The sequence below is a fragment of the Passer montanus genome, unplaced genomic scaffold (genome assembly GCF_014805655.1).
Source record: "Passer montanus isolate IOZ18808 unplaced genomic scaffold, ASM1480565v1 scaffold46, whole genome shotgun sequence".
NCBI lineage: Eukaryota > Metazoa > Chordata > Aves > Passeriformes > Passeridae > Passer > Passer montanus.
In genome coordinates, this window is record NW_024369485.1 from 5,923,696 (window position 1) to 5,943,579 (window position 19,884).

The window sequence follows — 19,884 nt, forward strand, 5'->3', positions numbered from 1 at the left end:
AAATAGATTTTTCAATTTAATACATGGATATGAACAAGAACTTAGAAACTGTTTTGCACTGAAACTCAAGGTCACTGCCAGCCTGCTGGAGACCCGCCGCTGCTGCTGCTGCTGTGCGGGGTCACCAGCGGTGGGTACCACTGCCCTGATGCTGCCGTTCACCAGCAGAATCGGGGGGCCATTCCCTTCAGCGCGCACACAATGTGCGAACACGGATGCCTTCCTCCACGGCTCTTTGTGACGGGAAATGCCGACCCTCCACTCGCACCCATCCTGGTATCTGGATGGTCTGAAGCGCGGCGTTCGCTTTCCCTGTCTGCCCGGTGCGCCGGCAGCAGCACCCCCGGTACCCCCCGCTCCCGCACACGCCCTGAGCCCTCCGCCGCTCGCACTCCGCACGGGCACACGGGGAGCAAACACCGGCGAGACCCCCGGAGGAGCGCTCCGCGGGCACCATCGCTAAAGCGAGCCCTGCCCGAGGGATGGCAGCAGCATCCTCCGCACGGCCGCGGGGAGGGGGAGCGATGCCGACCGGGGATACCCCGCCGCAAGCCGCCCCTCGTCCCCGCGGCCCCCGGGCGCTCGGAGCGGGGGCGGGCGGACCCCTCCCCTCCCCTCCCCGTGCTCCCCGCCCCTGCCCCGCATTGGCTGCGGGCGCTGACGGGCAGCCGGGGCGGCCCCTGCCCGCGGCCGCCCAGGGGCACTGCCCGCACTGGGGGTCCGGCCGCGCCGCGGAGCGGGGCTGAGTCGAGCCGGTGCCGCCATGGGGGTGGAGATCGAGACCATCTCTCCGGGAGACGGTACGAGGCCGTGCGGGGAGCAGCCCTGCGGCGCGGGGACGGGGGCACCCGGGGGCTCCGGGAGCGAGGGAGCCGCGTCCCCGCCGGCGGCAGAGCGGGGAGGCGGGAGGGAGGCACGGCCGCCCCCGCAGCCCCGCGGGCACGAACCCCGGTGCGGGAGAGGCGGAGCGCGGCCAGGCGGCCGCCCGGGGCGGCGGGGGCGGCGAGGGGCCGGGGCTTCCGTGGCAGCCGCTGACAGCTGCACGGCCCCGGCGGGGAGCCCAAACTTTCCCCGGTGCCGAGCCCGGCCTCGCCGGGGCTGCCGAGCGTTCGTGCCGGCATCCCCCGGCAAGGCACCGCCGCCTCCCGCTCCAGCGTGGGATGCTGGCGAGGGCTGATGTGCAGCCCGGGTGGCAGTCACCTCTCCTTGGCGCACGCTTGGCTTTCGAGAGCTGATTCGCAGTGTTCTGCTCTCCCTTGGCATTATAATTCCGTAAGGTGCTTGTGTTTTGGGATTTTTTTGTTTGGGTTTTTTGGGGTTTTTTTTTAAGAGAATGTAATTTCTAGCATACATATGTAGCTATATAATAGGCCAGACTCATCATTGGCTGATATACAACCATAAATAATTCGTTCAAGTTGATTGCAGATTAAGTTTCTTGGCCCGGTATCTTTCCTTTCTTTGTATATGCTTTTAAATTGGCTCCTGCCTCTGTGCTGTTTAGCTCTAGAGATCGAATTCTTCTCTTGGTTGCACAGATGTAAAAAAAGAATACTTATACCCACCTAAGTAGTGGTGCTGAGTTGGGAGTAGGAAGGAGGCTGGAACTACCTCACAGTAGTATTTTCTATCTATTAAATAGATCAAGGCTGTCATTGTAAGTAATATGTGATTCCAAATAAGGCTGTATGGATCAGTTCTCTTGGTTGCAAGTCTTAATCAAAATCAGCTGACTTTAAACACTGTCTTAAGCCACAGTGAGTCAGTGGTCTTGCGAATCTCTGCTTTTAATTTGGCTTTGATGTAAAATTATGTAGCTTCATTGGCTTTGCTGGTGGTAAACTCACACAGCAGAGTGTGTGTCCATAAGGTCTGAAACTGCTTTTCTCAGATCTCTGTATAATAGTGGATCATTTTAATAATGCCTGTTTTACTGGAGGGAGGATTCATCTCACATAACTTCTCTCAGGTTAGCTGGCTAGTGTAAAGCAGTCTTCTGGGTTTTCTCTGTGGCCATCTCCAGAGAATAATTTGTCTTGCCTTTCTCTGGATAGGCTGGCTTTCTCTCAAAGCACTGCTAATTCTTTGCTGTCAATACAGGAAGCCCAGGAGACTGGCATATGATAGTTTAAATGGCTGTGAATTTAAAAGAGATGAATCCCACTTTAGCATACCATGGTGACCGTACCAGATACCTACTGTACTGCATTTTGTGCAAGGTGCAGCTAGGGATATTCCAGCCAGCCAAGCCAATGAACAAGGTGTTCAGGTGGCACTTGGAAGCACCACTTTCTCAATTTTTGTGTTGTAACTCTGGGTTCATCATATTAGCCTGCCCTCTGCCTTGTACTGCTCATGTGGTTTTGGATGTGAACCCCAAGACCATAGCTTGTGTGTTACCTGCTGGTTTATACCCTGTGAAGTGCCCTGTAATGCAGGACTTCTTATCATGTTAATTCTGACCAAAGAGCCAGAAAGCCAGCTAAAAGATGAGCCTCAGTTTCATAGAATCATAGAATGGTTTGGTTGGAGGGACTTTAGAGATCATCTTGTTCCAACCTCCCCACTCCCCATCACGTTCCATTAGACCAGATTGCTCCAAGCCCCATCAAGCCCAACATTGAATATTTCAAGGGATGGAGCATCCACAGCTTTTGTGGGCAACCTAACTCAGTCCCCAGTATTTAGCTTTCTGTCACAGATGTTCCTTAATAATTAACCTAATTGATTATTTTAATTTCTTCTGAACCCAGGCACTCCCCTGGCCAAACTTGAGAAATCGTGGTTAGCATCTTTACTACACCATTGGCATCTAATTGAGCCTTGAGAGTCATCCCTTAGCTTTTAGTACCTTTAGCAGTACCTAGAACAGGTAAAATGGAAATGGTAATTTCATTTCATGTCAAGCAAATAATTTAAGCTTTTTTTTCCTTTCAGTATGAACATTTTAGGAGGAGCTACCAGGCTCTTGAAATAACTCAGTGTACTACTGCTGTACTGTTGCCTGATGCTACAAAATTATACTGCTTTTGTCTGTGAAAATTTCTGTAAAACCCATCCCTGCTAATTAAAGATGCCCTCACAGAGCTGTCTTTCTTGAGTGGAAGTCATTAGAGATGTGAATACAAATGGATTTTCACACAATGTCAGGCTGAGACTTTATTTGAAAAAATATAGCAAAAACATTCTGAGAATTATTAAAAGTTATAATCCATGGAGTTTTGAATTTCCTTTTGCACTTATAGAATGTAAATGCATATGTAATGCACACATATATAGGGAGAGTTATCTAAGAAAAATACTGCTTGGTCTGAGAGCTAAACAGCAGCCAAACTGGGACCCTTTACCCTAAAAATATGCAAGACAGGTCCCATTCCTGTCTTGCATATTAGTGATTTGGTAACACATAGTCATATATCGTGGAATTGTTAAAGTTGGAAGAGACTTGTAAGATCATCAAGTCCAATTGTCAACCCAGCCCCACCACCATGTTCACCATTAAATCGTGTCTTCAGATGCCATATGCGTGTGTTTTTTCAACCCTTGAAAGGATTGTGACTCCACCACTTGCCTGGGCAGTCAGTGTTTTACAACCCAATGCCTTTTTCTGTGAAAAAATGTTTCCTAATATCCAATCTAAACCTAATCCAGTGCAACTTGAGGCCATTTCCCCTCATTTTTAGCTTCCATGTATCTGGAATTAGAGACTGATCCCTGTTTCACTACAACCTCCTGTCAGGGAGTTGTAGAGGGCAATAAGGTCCCCCCTGAGCCTCCTTTTCTCCAGGCCAAACACCCCCAGCTCCCTCAGCTGCTCCTTGTAAGACTCGTGCTCCAAGTTGTATGAGGAGCCACTTATGCCTAGAGCTGTCATGTGGATGTCTCGGGTATCCTAATGTAACCAAATGGCTGATACCAGACCTCAGTTCAGCATTTTCCTCTTAAAAGATAAACTTGCCTAGCCTGGTCAATCAGAGAAAAGAAAAGATTAACCTTTTATAATTTTAACAGGACGGACATTTCCAAAGAAGGGTCAGACGTGTGTGGTGCACTACACAGGTAAGGCATGTTCTGGATGTTCTTCAATACCAACTGCTTCACATCAAGAGTCATTTCCCATTTCAGATGTCTGTTGTATTTTTTGTTTTGTTCTGTCACTCATAATCCATTGCATAATGTTTGGGTGGGTTTCCTGCCTATTTCACTCTAACTGAGCTGTTCAGGCTACAGTAGCTAGATGTGCCTGCTGGCAGATTTGCCATGGGTAGTGTTCAATGGTGGGAGCCTTGCAGAAGAAGCTGCAGACCTGATTCATTAAGGCATTTTATTAGCTAATGAAATTGAGCATGAAACAGTCAAAATGCTGGGTTCATATTTTTATAGCCTCTTGTCTTGACACAGACAATTAATGATTGTATATATCTTAAAAGCATGTGTCCATGTATTGGCAGTAAAATTCATTCCAGATTGCAGAGATCAATACCAGGTCTGTTTAAACACCTGCTTTATGGACTTGTGTTCATCTTAAGCAGTGAGCTGGGTAATGGGGCTGCTTATGCTGAAGAAGAAAATGTTCTTTAAATCAGTTTATGGTGTTATACTTTGTATGTAGTTATGTCAATTGTCAAAGGGATGCAAAAGTCTCTGTAGTCTGAATCTCCAACTGGGAAGTTCACTTCAGCAGCTGCCATTTTTTGAGATATTGTCCTTAAGAAGACAACATGCATTATGTAGGGATTGAAGCTTCTGATCTGGGCCTAGATAGTGAGGTAATGTTTTCCTCTAGTGTTCAGGATAGGAAAGTTCTCTCTGGTAACTGTTGCTTTCCTTTAGCTTTGTATTTGATTCTTACAACTGGAGCAAGATGGGAACATTTTCCAATAAACATGACTAATGAAGTAAACCTGTTTGTATTTTCAATGAACCTTTTATATAATTTCAATAATACCACCATTCAGAAGGTTATATGGGAGTTAGTGCACTGGGTTGAGGTGGAGGTTGTCTGGGTTTAAGCTCCCATTTATACATTTATATATTAAAAGTATTTTGATCTAATGAAGATTTCTAGTTTGACTTAGAAGATGTTAAATGGATCTCTCATTCCAGTCTCAGCTCTTACAGACCTTTCTCTGTAACTTAGATATGAAAATAGATGTTTTGAAATTATTTTTGTGAAGATGCTGAAAGATGTTTCTCTTCCTGTCCAAACTTCAAAAGGTTTTATGAAATAAAATTGTCACCTCCCACCCCTAGTTAGTTCAAGATAAATTTAAATGTCAGAACTGAAATAGGCAAAAAAATTTGAGCCTGGTGGCTCCCACAAAGCACATTTTTTCTGGATAACATCAGAGAGTGTGAATGGTAAATGTGAAAGATAACGAGATGCTGCATACTGCTGTTGATATTAGATAGTGTCTTAGATGAGGCTGTTGTAAGCTGGCTTTGACATAAAAGACTTTATAAAACTCATTAAATCAATCTGTAGTGTAAACTGTGCTTTCTCCATATATCTTGCTGCTGGTACTGTGCAACCTCTCTTACCTTCCCAGATTAGAACAGATATCAGAGGAAACTCATCACCTCAGTTCCACTGCTGGTGCCAGCAGTCTTTGGTGATGATGTTTTTAAGTTGAGCCCATGGTTAGTGAATAAAGTGTTTCCTTCCAGTGATCTATAAAGCATGTGGGTAAGATGACATGTAGGTGTTGAATTTTAGTTTAAAACAGTTTTATCTGGATTCAGTGCAGTTTCTTTTTGTACTGATGAGATTCCGGATATGCCTGGTAATTATCTTAGAATGATCTCTGTCTTATTTATTCAATATGCTTAATACTTATCCTCACCACACTCCTCTGAGTGCTGCTTTAGGAATTGTATAGCTGAGTTAGAGGGAAGTCTGCAGAGAAATGCAGAACCTGTGCCTTGGCACCTCAAATGGGAGCTAGGAAAAACTAAGACACTTAGATCCAGAAATGCTGCTTTTCAGGGCTGCTTAATACTGTTTAGCATGTATAACTCTCAAGTGATCTCCATATTCAGCCAATGTGGCACTCTGAGGCTGGGCACAGATACCTGTGAGGAGGTGTTGTGTTATGGGAGGTGGGGGAACCATGCACTGACTGACTCTATCAGGATCCAGAGATTATTTGGAGAAGCCTGACCTCACTGGAGTGCTTGGAGCACAGCTCTGAATCCAAGATCAAGCAGAGCAGAGAGCCAAAACCACAGCCTGTGGGAGCCCACTTGGTGTGTAATAACTGAAGAGTTGTTTCAGACATGGCAAACCTATCCCCAGCTGGCTCTTGCAACAGGAGAGGGTCATAACTCTGCCTGCCACATCCTGAACTTCAAGCATTACATTCCTGGGGAGAAGAGAGCTGAAATTTCCTACTCTTTCCAGTTTAATTTGGACACTGAGCAGTGAAGAGTGCAGAAGCCATGGGCAAGGAAAGGAGCAGGCAAGAGGGTGAGTATTTGTTGCAGGCACTCATGCAGGGATATGGAAGGAGTTGTAGTGCAATCCCTGCCTTTGGGGATTAATTCAATACCTTTTTGTTAATCCTAAGATTTTCCCATGTGGTGGTGCCAGCTGGGCAGGCCATGTAACTTCTTGCAGTGACCCATCTGCTCTCACACCAACACACACTGTGGTGATACAGCTCCTCAGCACAAGCATGGTTGGTCCTGATTTCTTGTGCATGCATAGAAAAAACATTGCCTGCCCACTAATTATTCCTGTCTCAAAGGAGAGGAGAGGCTAAAATGGATTCTCTTCTGCCAGAGCAAGTTATGAATCTTCAGGAGACTCCAGTGAGGAGTGGGCTGTGGGCTCTGTAGTGTCTTATTTTCCCTCTTGCCTTTGCTCTCACAGGCATGCATTTACCATGTGATGGGGAGTGATGGCAGAGAGGATGGACAGGAATGGACTGCTGTCACTGCAGGAGTAAAAGGCCCACAGCAACCTCCATTTTTTAGGAGTAAGCTTTCTGTATGACTTGTCCTGGTGGTTCATGTAGGAAAAGTCCAGAGAGGACCAAAGACTGGGACACCAGATGTTTGGCAGAGCTTTAGAGCTCTGCCTGCTTGTCCTCCAGGATTTTATGCTTCATCACCAAGGTAGAGATTCAGCAGGGTAGTTTCTAGTCTGACAACCCTACATGTTCTGGAGGAGTGGGAAGTGAGAACTGGAATCTCCTCAAGATGAAGGAGAACTGTGACTGAGTTTTACACTTCTGCTGTCAGCACTCCAGCTATTAGGCTGTTACATGTGGCAGCTTTTCCTCTTTCTCTCCTTGATCAACTGGATGCATAATCTCAGGGTATGGCATGGAGTGTGATTCCCAAGAGCATTGTGGTGCCTTAAGGAACAGACCTCAGTTCCAGTGGCAGCAGGAGTTAAGGTGCAACCTCACCAGGGAGCAATTTAGAAAGGACCTCTTTGTTTAAGGAGATTGTTTTTAATTATTTTTTTTCCCCTTAGGAGTAATTCTCTGCTGCTTTACAATTAGAGCAGGATTTTTGGATTACCCTTCAGAAGTACCTAATTGCCCTTTCATAACATGCCTTAGTGCCTAACTTTGGTCCTGTAAATCACCTGCTAATTTTTCAGCTTTGCACAGACTGATTTAAGTACACAAATAGATGTCCAGATAATTGTAGAAGATTAGATAGGCGGACTGTGATAGAACATGAAACCAAGTCCCAGTCTTAGTATATGATGGAAAAATGTGCTCAGGTTCCTGTATGCTTATTTTTGTTAAAAAAATGTTATATTTGTTAACAAATGTAACAAATATAATATTTTCTTCTTAGCATCCAGCATCCATGTTTAATCTCAAAAGTTACCTAACACAATATTGCTGTAATGGGATTAATAGATAAGGCAGAGCACTGGCACTGAAATGCATTTGCAGCAGCACTGGTTTATGTCATGTTTTTTGTCACAGATTTCCTGGAGCAAGCTTCTCAAAGCCTTTGGCAATCTGCTTACTCCTTCTGTTTTCCATCTGCAAAATGATAGTTGTACTTTGTCTGCCTCCTGTAGAGAGACTGCAGGCAGTTTGAGATATGAACTGCCTCCTTCTTCATGCCTGTTGTAATGGTGACCTAATCTTGATTGGGTCTTCAGGTTACATTGGACCAGTGACAGTAGTACAAGCAAACTAATTAATCCTGGAGTGCATAAAAGGAATTAAGGCATTTTCTGCAGTTTTGATTCCTGCAATTTAAATTTGTTGACTCTGGCAATGGGAATTGGCAGTATAGAATTTTCAAAGATTTATGAACATGATACAAAATGTGACTTTCAGTTAGAAATGTCCCTCAACAAAACCTTCACTGAGGAGAGATATGCTCTGTCTGGAGACTGTGAGCTAAAACCTGCACTCCAGGAAGCTGAATCCCATTCCCAGCCCTCCTGCTGGAGGATGATGTGCCTTCACACCAGCTTTGTGTGTACTGAATCTAAATCTGCTCATGACAATGAGAGGGCATAACTTTTTTTCCCCAAGTTATTCAGAGTTGACATTCTCTTGTCCCATGTAACTTGTGGCAGAGCTGAATTCTTAACCTCTTCATCTTTCTCCTTGGCCACCTGTAAAACTCTGATTATAATGCAATTACTTTTTTAAGGAACTGATGATAACCAGTGTTTCTAGTGTGCTGGAACTGTGTTATTTGAGTGAGACTATAAAACCACAGTAAATAATTAGTTATTTATTAAACTGGACTTTTCTCAGAAGATTTTTCATAGACTTTTTAGGCTAGGACTATTGCCCCAAAATTGCACTAAATAGATTTCCAAGAGAGTAGAATACTTCAGTTGGAAATGACCTAAAATTATCATCTCTTCCAAATGCCTGACAACATCAGAGGTGACCAAAAGTTAAAAGATGTTGTGAAGGTAATTGTCCCAGTCCTCTCATACAGTGACTGGTTTGGGGGATTGACCACTTCTCTGGTGGTGGGCCCCCCACTCAGTGAAGGAATGCTGCCTAATGTCCAGTCTAAGCCTCCCCTGGAGTAGCCTGGAACCATTCCCACATGTCCTGAATCACAGGGAGAGGAGCCCAGCACCTCCCTCTCCACTTAAATATTTATATACTGAGAAGTTGATTTTTTTATTGTTTTTTTTTAATGCGTGAAGTGAAATTCCACATTGAAATAAATGAGTACTATACACTGATTGGTTTGGGGGATTGACCACTCCTCTGGTGGTGGGCGCCCCACTCAGTGAAGGAATGCTGCCTAATATCCAGTCTAAACCTCCCCTGGAGTAGCCTGGAACCATTCCCACATGTCCTGAATCACAGGGAGAGGAGCCCAGCACCTCCCTCTCCACTTAAATATTTATATACTGAGAAGTTGATTTTTTTATTGTTTTTTTTTAATGCGTGAAGTGAAATTCCACATTGAAATAAATGAGTACTACTCCATTTACTGCAGCTGAGCTGTACAAAGTCATTCTGGTTTAGGAAGAAGGGTTTTATTTAAAGCAGAACAAATGATTAATTGTTCTTTTCCTAGTGGTCTGAGGACAAATTCATATCATCTTCTTTTCCCATATATTGCCAGAATTACTTCATATTGTTTCTTTAGCTTTGGCAGTGGTGTAGTGTTGAGAATTATGGTTATGTCTGTGAAGTTGAAAGCTCTTTATATAATAAAAGCATACTGCATAGATATAAATGAACAGTAATTCACAGAATATGCTTGATTTATCATGATTAGAAACACTATTTTCCATTTAACACAATAGAAATGTAATGCAATTCTCTTGAAATAATCCTTGCCAAAAAGATCTGCCTATTTTTCTTGGATCAAAATCAACTCAGCTTTAAGTGTCTGTGGTAATAGCCAGAGATTTGTCTATAGTGATGTACTCTCACAAAGGCTAAGGTAAATTCAGAGTGACTTTACAGAGTGTCATCTGTTTGTCTCTGAGCGTGACTGGATAAACATCAGCCTTGTGCCAGCATTTGTGCCAGGTGAGTACAGGAGGATGTTATTTCTCTGGTCCCACTTTCAGAAACATCTGTATACTACAAGTTGGATCTCTGCATGTGTAGCTGAGAGGAAAATTGAACTAAGTAAGGCATTTAATCAAAATTCTTTGTCTCCGGGAGGCTGTCTAGCTGGGTTTGGAAGAGGATAGTGAACACTGCAATTAGAACTATCATTAATAAGAATTGTATTGTAACAGACATTATAATTGAACCTTGATTTAAAGCCAGCTAAATCTTGCTTACCTAGAAGGAATTTAATTCTTTAATCAAGCTGTTCCCAAGATACAATATACCAGAGGAGTGTGATGTCTGTCCATCTCTTGGGGACTGCCAATTTTTTGTATTTTTTTATTTAATGCCCTGGTTTTGAAAGTATGAAAGCTTTTTACCACTGTGGAGATCTTGGTGGCAGCTAAGCACTTAGAAGCATCTTTTTTCTTTGATGGATCATAACTGCAAAAAACAGTTTTAGTCCTCCTTGAGGAATGTGGTCTTCTGCTGCCCCTTAGAAACAATCTGCAAGTCTTAAACTCTGTCAGTAAAGAGATAAAAATTGTCATCTTTGCTTATTTAATTATAGATTAGTTATCCCTGGAAGTATTTTAGCAGTGACTTTGGCCTGATAGGGATAATAGTGGTCAGACTCCAGAAGCAAACGTCTGAGCAGAAGAGATTTATCCTACACGTTTTGCTGCCAGCTTAGTGACTGATGTCGGTATATTACTTGCTCTTTCATTTTGTAAATTTGATGGAGAAAGGGACTGTGCCTCCCAAAATTGTCATGCAATTAATGTTTGCAAGTACAGTGGGACTCACTGTAAGAGGCTATTGATGTGAAAAAGTGATTTGATGAATAAAAAGGTTCCGAGATTTCTAAGAGAAAAAGTAGCAGGTTCAGCAGCAGAGTGAGTTTAAACTGAGCAGACCAAATTGTTGCCTGATGGAAAAGGATCAGTAATGAACTGCAGCTCCAAGTTTCCCAGTTGCTCCTTCTTTGCTGTGTTGCTGTGTATGGTGCCCATTGGTTTCACTGAAATCACTTGTGGTGTTAGATGTTATTTAATGTGGGTAAGTGAATCAGAAAAGGACCTTGAACTATTTCAACAGTGTTCTTATTGGCAGCCTCAGCTGTGAAGCCTTGGTTTGACTAAGCATTGGAAGTTTCTCCCCTTAAGGGTGTTCCCCATGGCACTGAGGTGTTGTTTGGACTGCTGCTGATATGCTCCGGGCAAAGAAAGGGAAGGCTTCAGGATTGCCCATGAACACTGTCTTATATTCGTTTGGGAAGAAGTCATGATGAGTTTCATTCTTGCAGAGTAAAGAAGATTATAAATAGATTTCTTCAAGATAGCATACACTGGCACTTTCTCCCCTGACAGAGACTTCTCTGTCAGCATGAGATGTGCTGAATGATTTGGTGACTGCTAGCTTCGATTTTGGAACACTTGCTAACCTATGCAGGATTTCCTTTCGTGGTGGGATTGTAGCATCATTCTCTCTTCCTGTTGTGCACAGAAATGAAACTGCTAGTGAATAATTAAACTTCCTACTCCTACCTCACAAAAGCCTCAAGGAAGTGGATTTCAAGGTATTTTTTTAAAAAGCTCACAAAGCAGATTATCTAAAGTACCAGAGAACTAATAGCGTGTGTTCATCAAGTTTTTAAAAGCTCAGAACTGATCCAAAAAAGTGCCATCTTTTAGAAAATTAGATTGCTGTTTCAAATGAGGTATTTTTTTCTGGTACCTCTTTCTACTTATTTTCAGTGATTCCAGTGTTCCCTGCTTACAGCTCATACCTGTATTTAGGACTTAGACCTGAAAGATTTGCATCAATTCTTGATCATTAGAATTCCAGGTGCTTACAAGAATTACATCATTTTCTAGTAATTTATGCAGCCAAAAATCAAAGAATTGTTGAAAAAACTGTGCAATGAATAGTATTTGATAGTGTAAAATGTACAAATAATCCTACATCAGCCAAAGAGAAGCTCTTATCAGCTGGCACCAGTGATAGGCTTGTCTCCCTTTATTGACAAAATAGAACTGACATCACTGTATTTACCTAATTAAGAAGTCTAAACGGAGAGCTTAGTTACCTTGGGTTACCTAAATAGTTGGATTGTGGATATGCCTCTCTTTCTATTGATTAGATAAAGAGCTTAATACGGTTCCTAGGTCAGGCAGCTGAGCTAGGCAGGGAGTGTGGAAGGGGGAAGATTTTCTTAATTGGACAGCACATGGTGCCATCCACGGCAGGGATGTGTGTAATCCCCGACAGGTGCATTACCTGAGCAGATGCTGTGCAGCCAGAGACCTCTGCAGGCTTGTGATCTCCAGCACTCTGTGTTGGTCCAAGTGCTGCAGGGATGTGTGTGGGAGATCCCTGGGGAGGACATTGCCAAGGAGCTCACATGGTCCCCGTTTTTGGCTCTGGGAAGCAGCTGAGCCGGCGGCCTCGGAGGACGCGCGCTCTGCCGCGGGAAGCAGCAGCTCGGTGTTGGCAGGAGTTCTGCTGAGTCTTGCTGAACCAGGGCCAGGGGGTGGGGGGGACTTTATATTGAAAGCAGCATCTCTCAACTGAGACATATTATTTAGCTTTACTTACTCAAGGGCATTGTAAATCTTTCTTAACTTTTTTTTTTTTCCACAAGACTGCTGCCTGCAGAAGTTTGTACTCCCTTGCACATCACTCAGTGTGAAGGATCTTAAATGTTGTAGCTGTGGTGTCATCAGGCAGAGCCAGAGGATCTTTGTAGTCAAGGCAGCAGGTCCATGTACTTAGGCAGTGTAGTCTTTTCTTTCCCATCCAACACGCTAGGACCCTCTAACTTCAGGGTTACAGCAGTGGTTGTGAGGTACATTTGATTTGTAGATCTCCCTCTGTCTCTTCTTATGATATCCCAAGCGTGGTTACTCCTTCCAGATCTTTTTCACTTAATCCTGCATAGTTATTTGGTTCTTAGTTGTCTCTTCCTCCTCTAATTCACTTCCCTTTGAACATTTAATGATGTGACAACCTTGATTTAGCAAGATTGTCTTTTACTTTTTTTTTTCTCAGTTACTTTTTTTCTCTTGTTTTTTGAATGTATTTTCCTGCTGTAGAGCAGAAGAGACCTAACACCTGATTAGTTCATTTTCCAGTTGGTGATTGCTACAAAAAAAAAAGACACTCCCAGATGCATTGACTTTATCTAGTTTTTAATGACCAAAGTGAAAATATATTTTGCTACTTCCTAACATGTTGAAGTTGTTGCTGTTGCAACTTTGAAAGTATAGATTTGTGTTGAAATTGTTTACACTGTGTTAGAAAAAAACCAACCCAAACACAAACCAAACATGTAGTTGTTTGGAAATTACACTAAGATACTATATAGGGATTCCAGTTATAAGAACTTACATTTTTGTTCTCTTCTGTGGATATATTTCTGGTTTTGCTACAAGCAGGGATTTTCAAGAAGACAGGAGCACCTCATACTTTTGGAAGTGCAATGGAGCCATATCTAGAGTACATAAAAGAAAATAGAAGCTGGGTGCCGCAGTGGACAAGTTCCTGAGGCATCATCATCAAGTGTTTCCATTTTCAGACTGGAACGTACAATTTTCAGCCTGAAGAACTGAAATAAATTATTTTATTGGTAAAAGCTGCAATTTTGCTGAAAAAGCCTTTCCCACAGATTTTGTTTTGAAGATTGAGGATCTGACTCTGAAATTCATAGGCTGCTGCCAACTCTGTATCTATATCATAGGATCATGGGTTGGAAGGGACGTTAAAGATCTCTACTTCCAACCCCCTGCCATGGACAGGGACACCTTTCACTAGACCAGGTTGCTCCAAGTCCCATCCAACCTGGTCTTGAACCCTTCCAGTGTGTGGGTGGGGCATCCACAGTTTCTCTGGGCAGCCCCTGCCAGTGCCTCGCCACCCTCACAGGGAAGAATTTCTTCCTTACATCTAGTCTAAACCTGCCCTCATTCACTATAAACTGCTGCCCTTCATCTTGTCACTACAGGCCTTGGTAAAACGTCTCGGTCTTTTTAATGTATTGAAACTTTAAGTATTTCATGTTTTGAAAATTTTAAGTATTGAAACTTACACAGTAAGGTGTCCTTGGAGCTTTTTCTTCTCCAGGCTGAACAACCCCAGCTCTCTCAGCCTGTCTCCATAGGAGAGGTGCTCCAGCCCTCTGACATTTTTCGTGATCTCCTCAGATGTCCTCTGGATCCACTGTAACAGGCCCAATGTCTTTCCTGTGCAGGGGACTAAAGAACTGGATGCAGTACTGCATCCAGGTGAGGATCTCATGAGAGCAGGGGAGTGAGAAAATCACCTCCCTTGACCTGCTGGCCACACTTCTGATCAGGGTGTGCTTGGTTTCTGGGTTAAAAGCACACATTAACAGGTCATGTCCAGCTGTTCCTCCACCAGTGCCTCCAAATCCTTCTCTGTAGGGCTCCATTCACAGAGACAAACACTTTTCTGCAGTGTCATGCTGAAACACCTGACCTTGGCTTGTGCTTGAGGTCACTCTCTGGCAGTGTCTCTCCACTGAGAGCAGGAGCTGCTCCTCTGTCACTCTGCCTGGGTGACTAGCTCCCCACACCCTTGTGTCTCTCAGTGGCCAGCTGGCAACAACTCTGGAAAAGTATGGCTATGTCTGTCCCACTCTGTCAGGGGAGATTTTGGAGAGTGCAGACAGCCCCACTGACAGCTTTCAGTTTATTCTGTCCTTTGAATTTCTTCTTCATTTGCAACTCATCTTCAGTCAAATAAATAGCAGGGACAGGTTCAGATTCTTGCTTAGGTCAGTGGGCAGTGCTCCTGCACAGCACAGCTGAGGGCTGTCATCTGACTGTGCCCATTTTGTCATGTCCTGCCTTTTCCTGCTTGGAACTCAAGAGTCCTGACCTTTTATGTCTTAACACTGAGGACTCCAGGACCTGTAAGTGTGGGAAGAGATGTCCAAAAGTCATTGGAACAGAGTGGAAATGCCTCATTACAAAATGATCCTTCCCTGTGCCATTAAAACTTGTTCTTTGTGAAATCAGCTATAAAGCTCATCTCATTTTCAATATTTTTTGCAATCCCTGGCTGAGGGTGTGGGAGTTTTAAATGCGTATGAGTCAAATGCAAATTCGGAGTTGATACAGTCATGAAGAACTGCCATCAGTAGTCCCCTGTGGACAACTTAGAAAGCTGAATCTGATCAAAGAGCTACTCACTTCATTCACTAAATTGTTTTGGAAAAGGAAAAGGGTTTTTTTTGTTTACTCCCCTTTAAAAGACAAGGACATTCAGATGGGAAATGCTGTGTCCAGAGCACAAAGCGAGCTTCTAGAAAAGTTGAGGCTAAAAAATCATGGTCTTTTAAATTCCTTATCTACTATATTTACATTCCCACTTATCTATTGCATTACCCACCTATATATATTATGTATAGGGTATACCAACTCTGTAGAAGAGCTGTTTATTTTTTTTTCCAGACCTAAAAAAGGTGTTTGAGAAAATGGTTTGAGAACAAACTGTTTAAGATAAATGGTGGAAAACCATTATGTACTTTAGTTTTTATTAGATTTTCTCTTTCTCTAGCCAGTCTTGATTTGATTGCTTGTGTAAGCATTGTAAACAGAATAAGGACTCAGTCCTTCCCTGCTGTAAGGGATAGGGGACTTGATTGTAACGATTCACTGTATTTCAATAAAGTAACTAAAGCTTGCAGTACATTGATTTCTTAAAACTGCAGAACCATTTCTGAAATGCTTTCCTAAGACTTGCTATCATACCACATTCAAAGCTCCTCTTCAGATTCAAAAGTTTCTAAATCATTTGGGAAAACAATAGGAAACAAAGTAGCCTGGACCTGAGAGAGTGTGGAGCTATAAACACGGGGGCCAGAGGTGATGGAGAGCTGAGAAATTATTTGCCTTACAGCAAAAGAGCAATAAAATCTTGGGCTGGGATTTTTCCCTGCAGGAGTGTGAAAAGAAACATTGACTGATTGCAAAGCACCACCATACTGTAATGGAGTTACACAACCTGTAATCTTTCTATTATTCAGTCTGTCACTGTAGGACTGGCCCATTTGGAGGCTACAAAGCATTTAGATGCTGACAGCTGTATGAGGCTGTAAGGGACATGGTTGGCCATTGTGTTTATAGAGGGCAGTGAGATAAGAATAGCTCCCAGTCTTCAGTGCCTGCCACATTCACTTGAGGTTTTGGACACCTCTGTACGTCCTGTGGACAAGTAGCTGTGTTGAAAAAGCAGGGGCCACTAGGGCAGTACTTATCTTAGCTCTTCTTTTTCCCTTGAGAAACTGCTGTACAATACAGGCCAAGAGGGTGTCAGCTGATAAAAGTCAGACAAATGCTAAGTGTTCTCTGGTTTTGACGTCGAGGAGCCTGGCATCCGAGAGGAACAGGACACTGTCTGGCACACCGTGGATAAATTAATGTCCCCAATGTGCCCTTCCACTGCACCCTCCTCTTGGTCTCTTACTATGCATAGGACACCCTTCTTCTTCTTCTTCTTGTAGTTTTTTTTTAAATACTTCAACAAGTTGTAATACACATCTAGAAGAATTTTGTAGTATGTTTGTTTAGTCACATGCAAGTTTGTGTTAGAGTTTTTAGTGCTACTTGTTTTGCAGCTTCTTAAGCACATTCTAGCAGTGCTGAGACTTGTTTTCAGATTGCTTCCTCAAAGGTTGAAGCAGTGGAGATTTTCAGCACATCCAAAAGAACACACGAGTCCAGCCCTGGTTTGAAAATGTTTCTTACGCTGCAGCATAATTGCTTGTCACAGTCACTGAAGGTGCCACAGTATGATTAGGTGGGGCTGAAACAGGGGGTGCAGGGACATTGCCAGCTCTTCCCTCCTGCCTCTGCATCACTCTGTCCTGGGTATAGAACTGTTGCAGTGGCTGCGCTATGAACTGGGCTGAAAATCTGATGTGAAAGAAAAGTTGGGGAAGGAGGGAAGAAGTGGTGGTGAAGGACATCAGGACAACAGGATGGAAGTGCAGGGTGGTGGAAAGATCAACATCCACACATGTGATCTGACACTGCAGCAGGCCTGGAGTGTTGCAGTGGTGTAGGGAGCCAAAGCACTCAGGTGGTTGTAGAGAAGAGAAGACTTGCCTGTGGGAGCAAGAGGGAGTATTTATTTCTGCTTCCTTCTCATGTTTCTACCCTGTCCAGCTTCCCAGTAGTGCACAGTTTGGGGACTCTCCCATAGCAAACTCAAGCTCTCCACTGCAATAATGTACTGGAACAAATTTTTTTCTGGTTAGCATGGTCTGTATGTATAACACTGCTGTGAAGAGGACTCTCTAGTGGCGTTGTTATTTGTTTATACAAGCGATCTCAGAATAAATTTGACTTTTTTTTTTTTTTTCCCCAAGAAGGACAAAAAATTTCCTTCTTGGTAATAAGGAACATTTTTGTGCACATTTATTTGGGGGTGGGAGGACAGTCATTCCAGAGCTGAGATTGTGGTGCACAATGAGAGCATTTTACTTGGAATAGGAAGACAAGGGTCTATACATGGGGAAAGAATTATTGTTATAAATATATTTACAAATACAGTGTGTATGATTTTTAAAGGAAGTACTTTGCCCTTCTGCTGAGCATTTGCAAATTTCAAGCCTTTATAATTAGCTTCTTATCAGACAATGAATCACTATCACCAGCCAAGGTAACTTCTGAGTATAACCTGTATAAACCTGTCACTGAGCAGGATTCATCTGAACTACATTAGATCCTGAGGAAGGTATCAATTTGAATGTCACAGGCACTACCAGGGTGAAGGATTTAAAGAGCCCACCTTACACTGAGGTGGTGACAGTGCTGCACAAGATGATGGGGATACTTTTTCCCCTGCAAAAGGCTCTTAGATTTAAAAGTGAAAAAATGGTGTTGATGAACCTTTCTTTTACTGCTCCTTGTGAAGCAGCATTTGGTAATTCAGAAAAGCTTCTCTTGGCCTAGCTGAGTGAGGGTGGATTTGCTGGCAGGCCCCTCATATGAGGAAGGTATTTAGGACTTTTTTATGGAGAGAAGTCACAAACCATGGATGCTTTTCTCCCTGCTCTTCGCCAGAGAGCTGGGGAAACAACTTAGAAAAATAAGTCAGCATACCATATATTTTTTTAAACTGTGATGCATATCTTATACAACAGATTATGGTATTAGCTTAAATATGGGATCAACACTTATACATTTAAGATGGATTAGGGTGGATGTTTACAATTTGTTTTCCTGTTTTTAGATGTGTTCAAGGAAGACATCTCTAATACCGGTGTATATGTGCCATAGTATAAAGACAATATAAATATAAAGATCTTAGATTATAATGTTAAAAAAAATCAGGTCAAAATGAGTATGGGTTTTTAGTGTTCAAAACATTTTAAAAGAAATTCTGACTCTTGTTTTGTGTCAGTATTACAGTTATGAAATGTATTATGTTGTGTTGTACCTTGTTCAGTGGGTCTTTCTCATCTGCGTTTTTGGTGAGTAATAGTGGCAAAATTCTGATTTAGGATGTCATTGAAATGGAATAGACTATTTCAGTTGGAAGGGACCTACAACTGTCATCTGGCCCAACTGCCTGATCACTTCAGAACTGGCCAAAAATGACAGACTATTATTAAAGGCATTGTCCCAATACCTTTTAAGCACTGACAGGCAATTTTGGGGTCATTGGTAGAAAATCTTGTGGAGCTGGCTCTCAAGGAGTCAGTGTGTGGATGACTGGATAATGTTTACAGAAGATCATGAAGTTTTCCATCATAGTCTGCAAGGAATTCATGGTACCTTGAATAAGATACTTTAAAAAACATGCCAGTGGATCTAAAATTGGCTTATTCAATAGAGGACTTTCCAGTAGACCTTAAAATGGGTTGGTGTCAGCCCCACTGCGATGTTTTTATCAATGGAGGAAGATATCAAGGTGATAAAAATTAATAGACACTTCCATGTTCTCATCCCATAGGTCATTGATTCACAGTAAGAGGGATCACTGCAATATTGTCACAAGCAAATAACTTGTTTCAGTTGCTATAAAACTCTTAACAAACATGAAGGTGAAAGAGCGAAGAGTGACTCCTGTGCTTACAGATAGGAGCACTTTGTCACGTGAAGCAGTGACTTTGAAACAGACTTGAGGAGTGCTGGTTGGTGATCGACTGAACACATGCTCTGAGCTACTCTTTGGCCAAAAAGCTGACTGCAATCCATGAATATATAAACAGGAGCACTGAGGAGAAGAGAGGAGGGCCAGAGGTCTCACACAGATATTTCAAAAACTGTGTGCTCAGTTCTGTAGTCTACAGCACTGGAAAGATACATGAGGATGGTAGAAGTTCTGGGAGACCTTTCTGAATATAAAATGCCTAATTTATTCAGCAGGGGTTAAGGGATGGTTTGCTACTTACATGGGGAATAAAAAATTGATAGGACAATTGGATTGATCTGTTAGTTCCCAAGAGACATAAAGATATCATAGCTGGAAAGTGAAATTTTGCATGTTCACCTGAACATAAGGAATACATGTGAACTGGCAATTCTGATTTATAAATGAACACCAATCAATAATGGTAATCACGTAATCTCCCTGAGAAATCTTTAAATCAGTTCTAATTCAAACAGGAATTATTTCGTGAAAGTCCTGCAGCCTCCATTAAAGGAGGAAGTCAGAAAAAGAAATTGCAAGGATCACTTCTAGCATATAGGTGCATTAATTAGAAGTTTTGTCATGTATTTTGCAAGCTTTGGTAGCATTCTTGTTCAATGGTCTTTTCCTTGTGTAGATTAGTCCCCTTCCTAGATTCGTGGTTCTTAGGGCTGGGCTGGTAATTTGTCCAACTCCCTCCATAACAATG

General features: G+C 42.8%; 1 protein-coding gene across 2 annotated transcripts in view; it reads left to right on the plus strand.

Moving 5' to 3' along the window:
- The first annotated feature begins 660 nt into the window (after nucleotides 1-660).
- The window catches only part of FKBP1B (FKBP prolyl isomerase 1B), a 45,158-nt gene continuing 25,934 nt past the window's right edge, over nucleotides 661-19,884 (plus strand). The window contains exons 1-2 of one of the 2 annotated variants that reach the window (XM_039721654.1): nucleotides 661-800; nucleotides 4,012-4,059. In XM_039721654.1, coding sequence (XP_039577588.1) covers nucleotides 764-800; nucleotides 4,012-4,059 — 85 coding nt within the window. In that variant the 5' untranslated portion in view covers nucleotides 661-763. Of the gene's footprint in view, nucleotides 801-1,049; nucleotides 1,278-4,011; nucleotides 4,060-19,884 lie in introns of those variants that run through there. The other variant, XM_039721655.1, reaches the window with a different exon arrangement.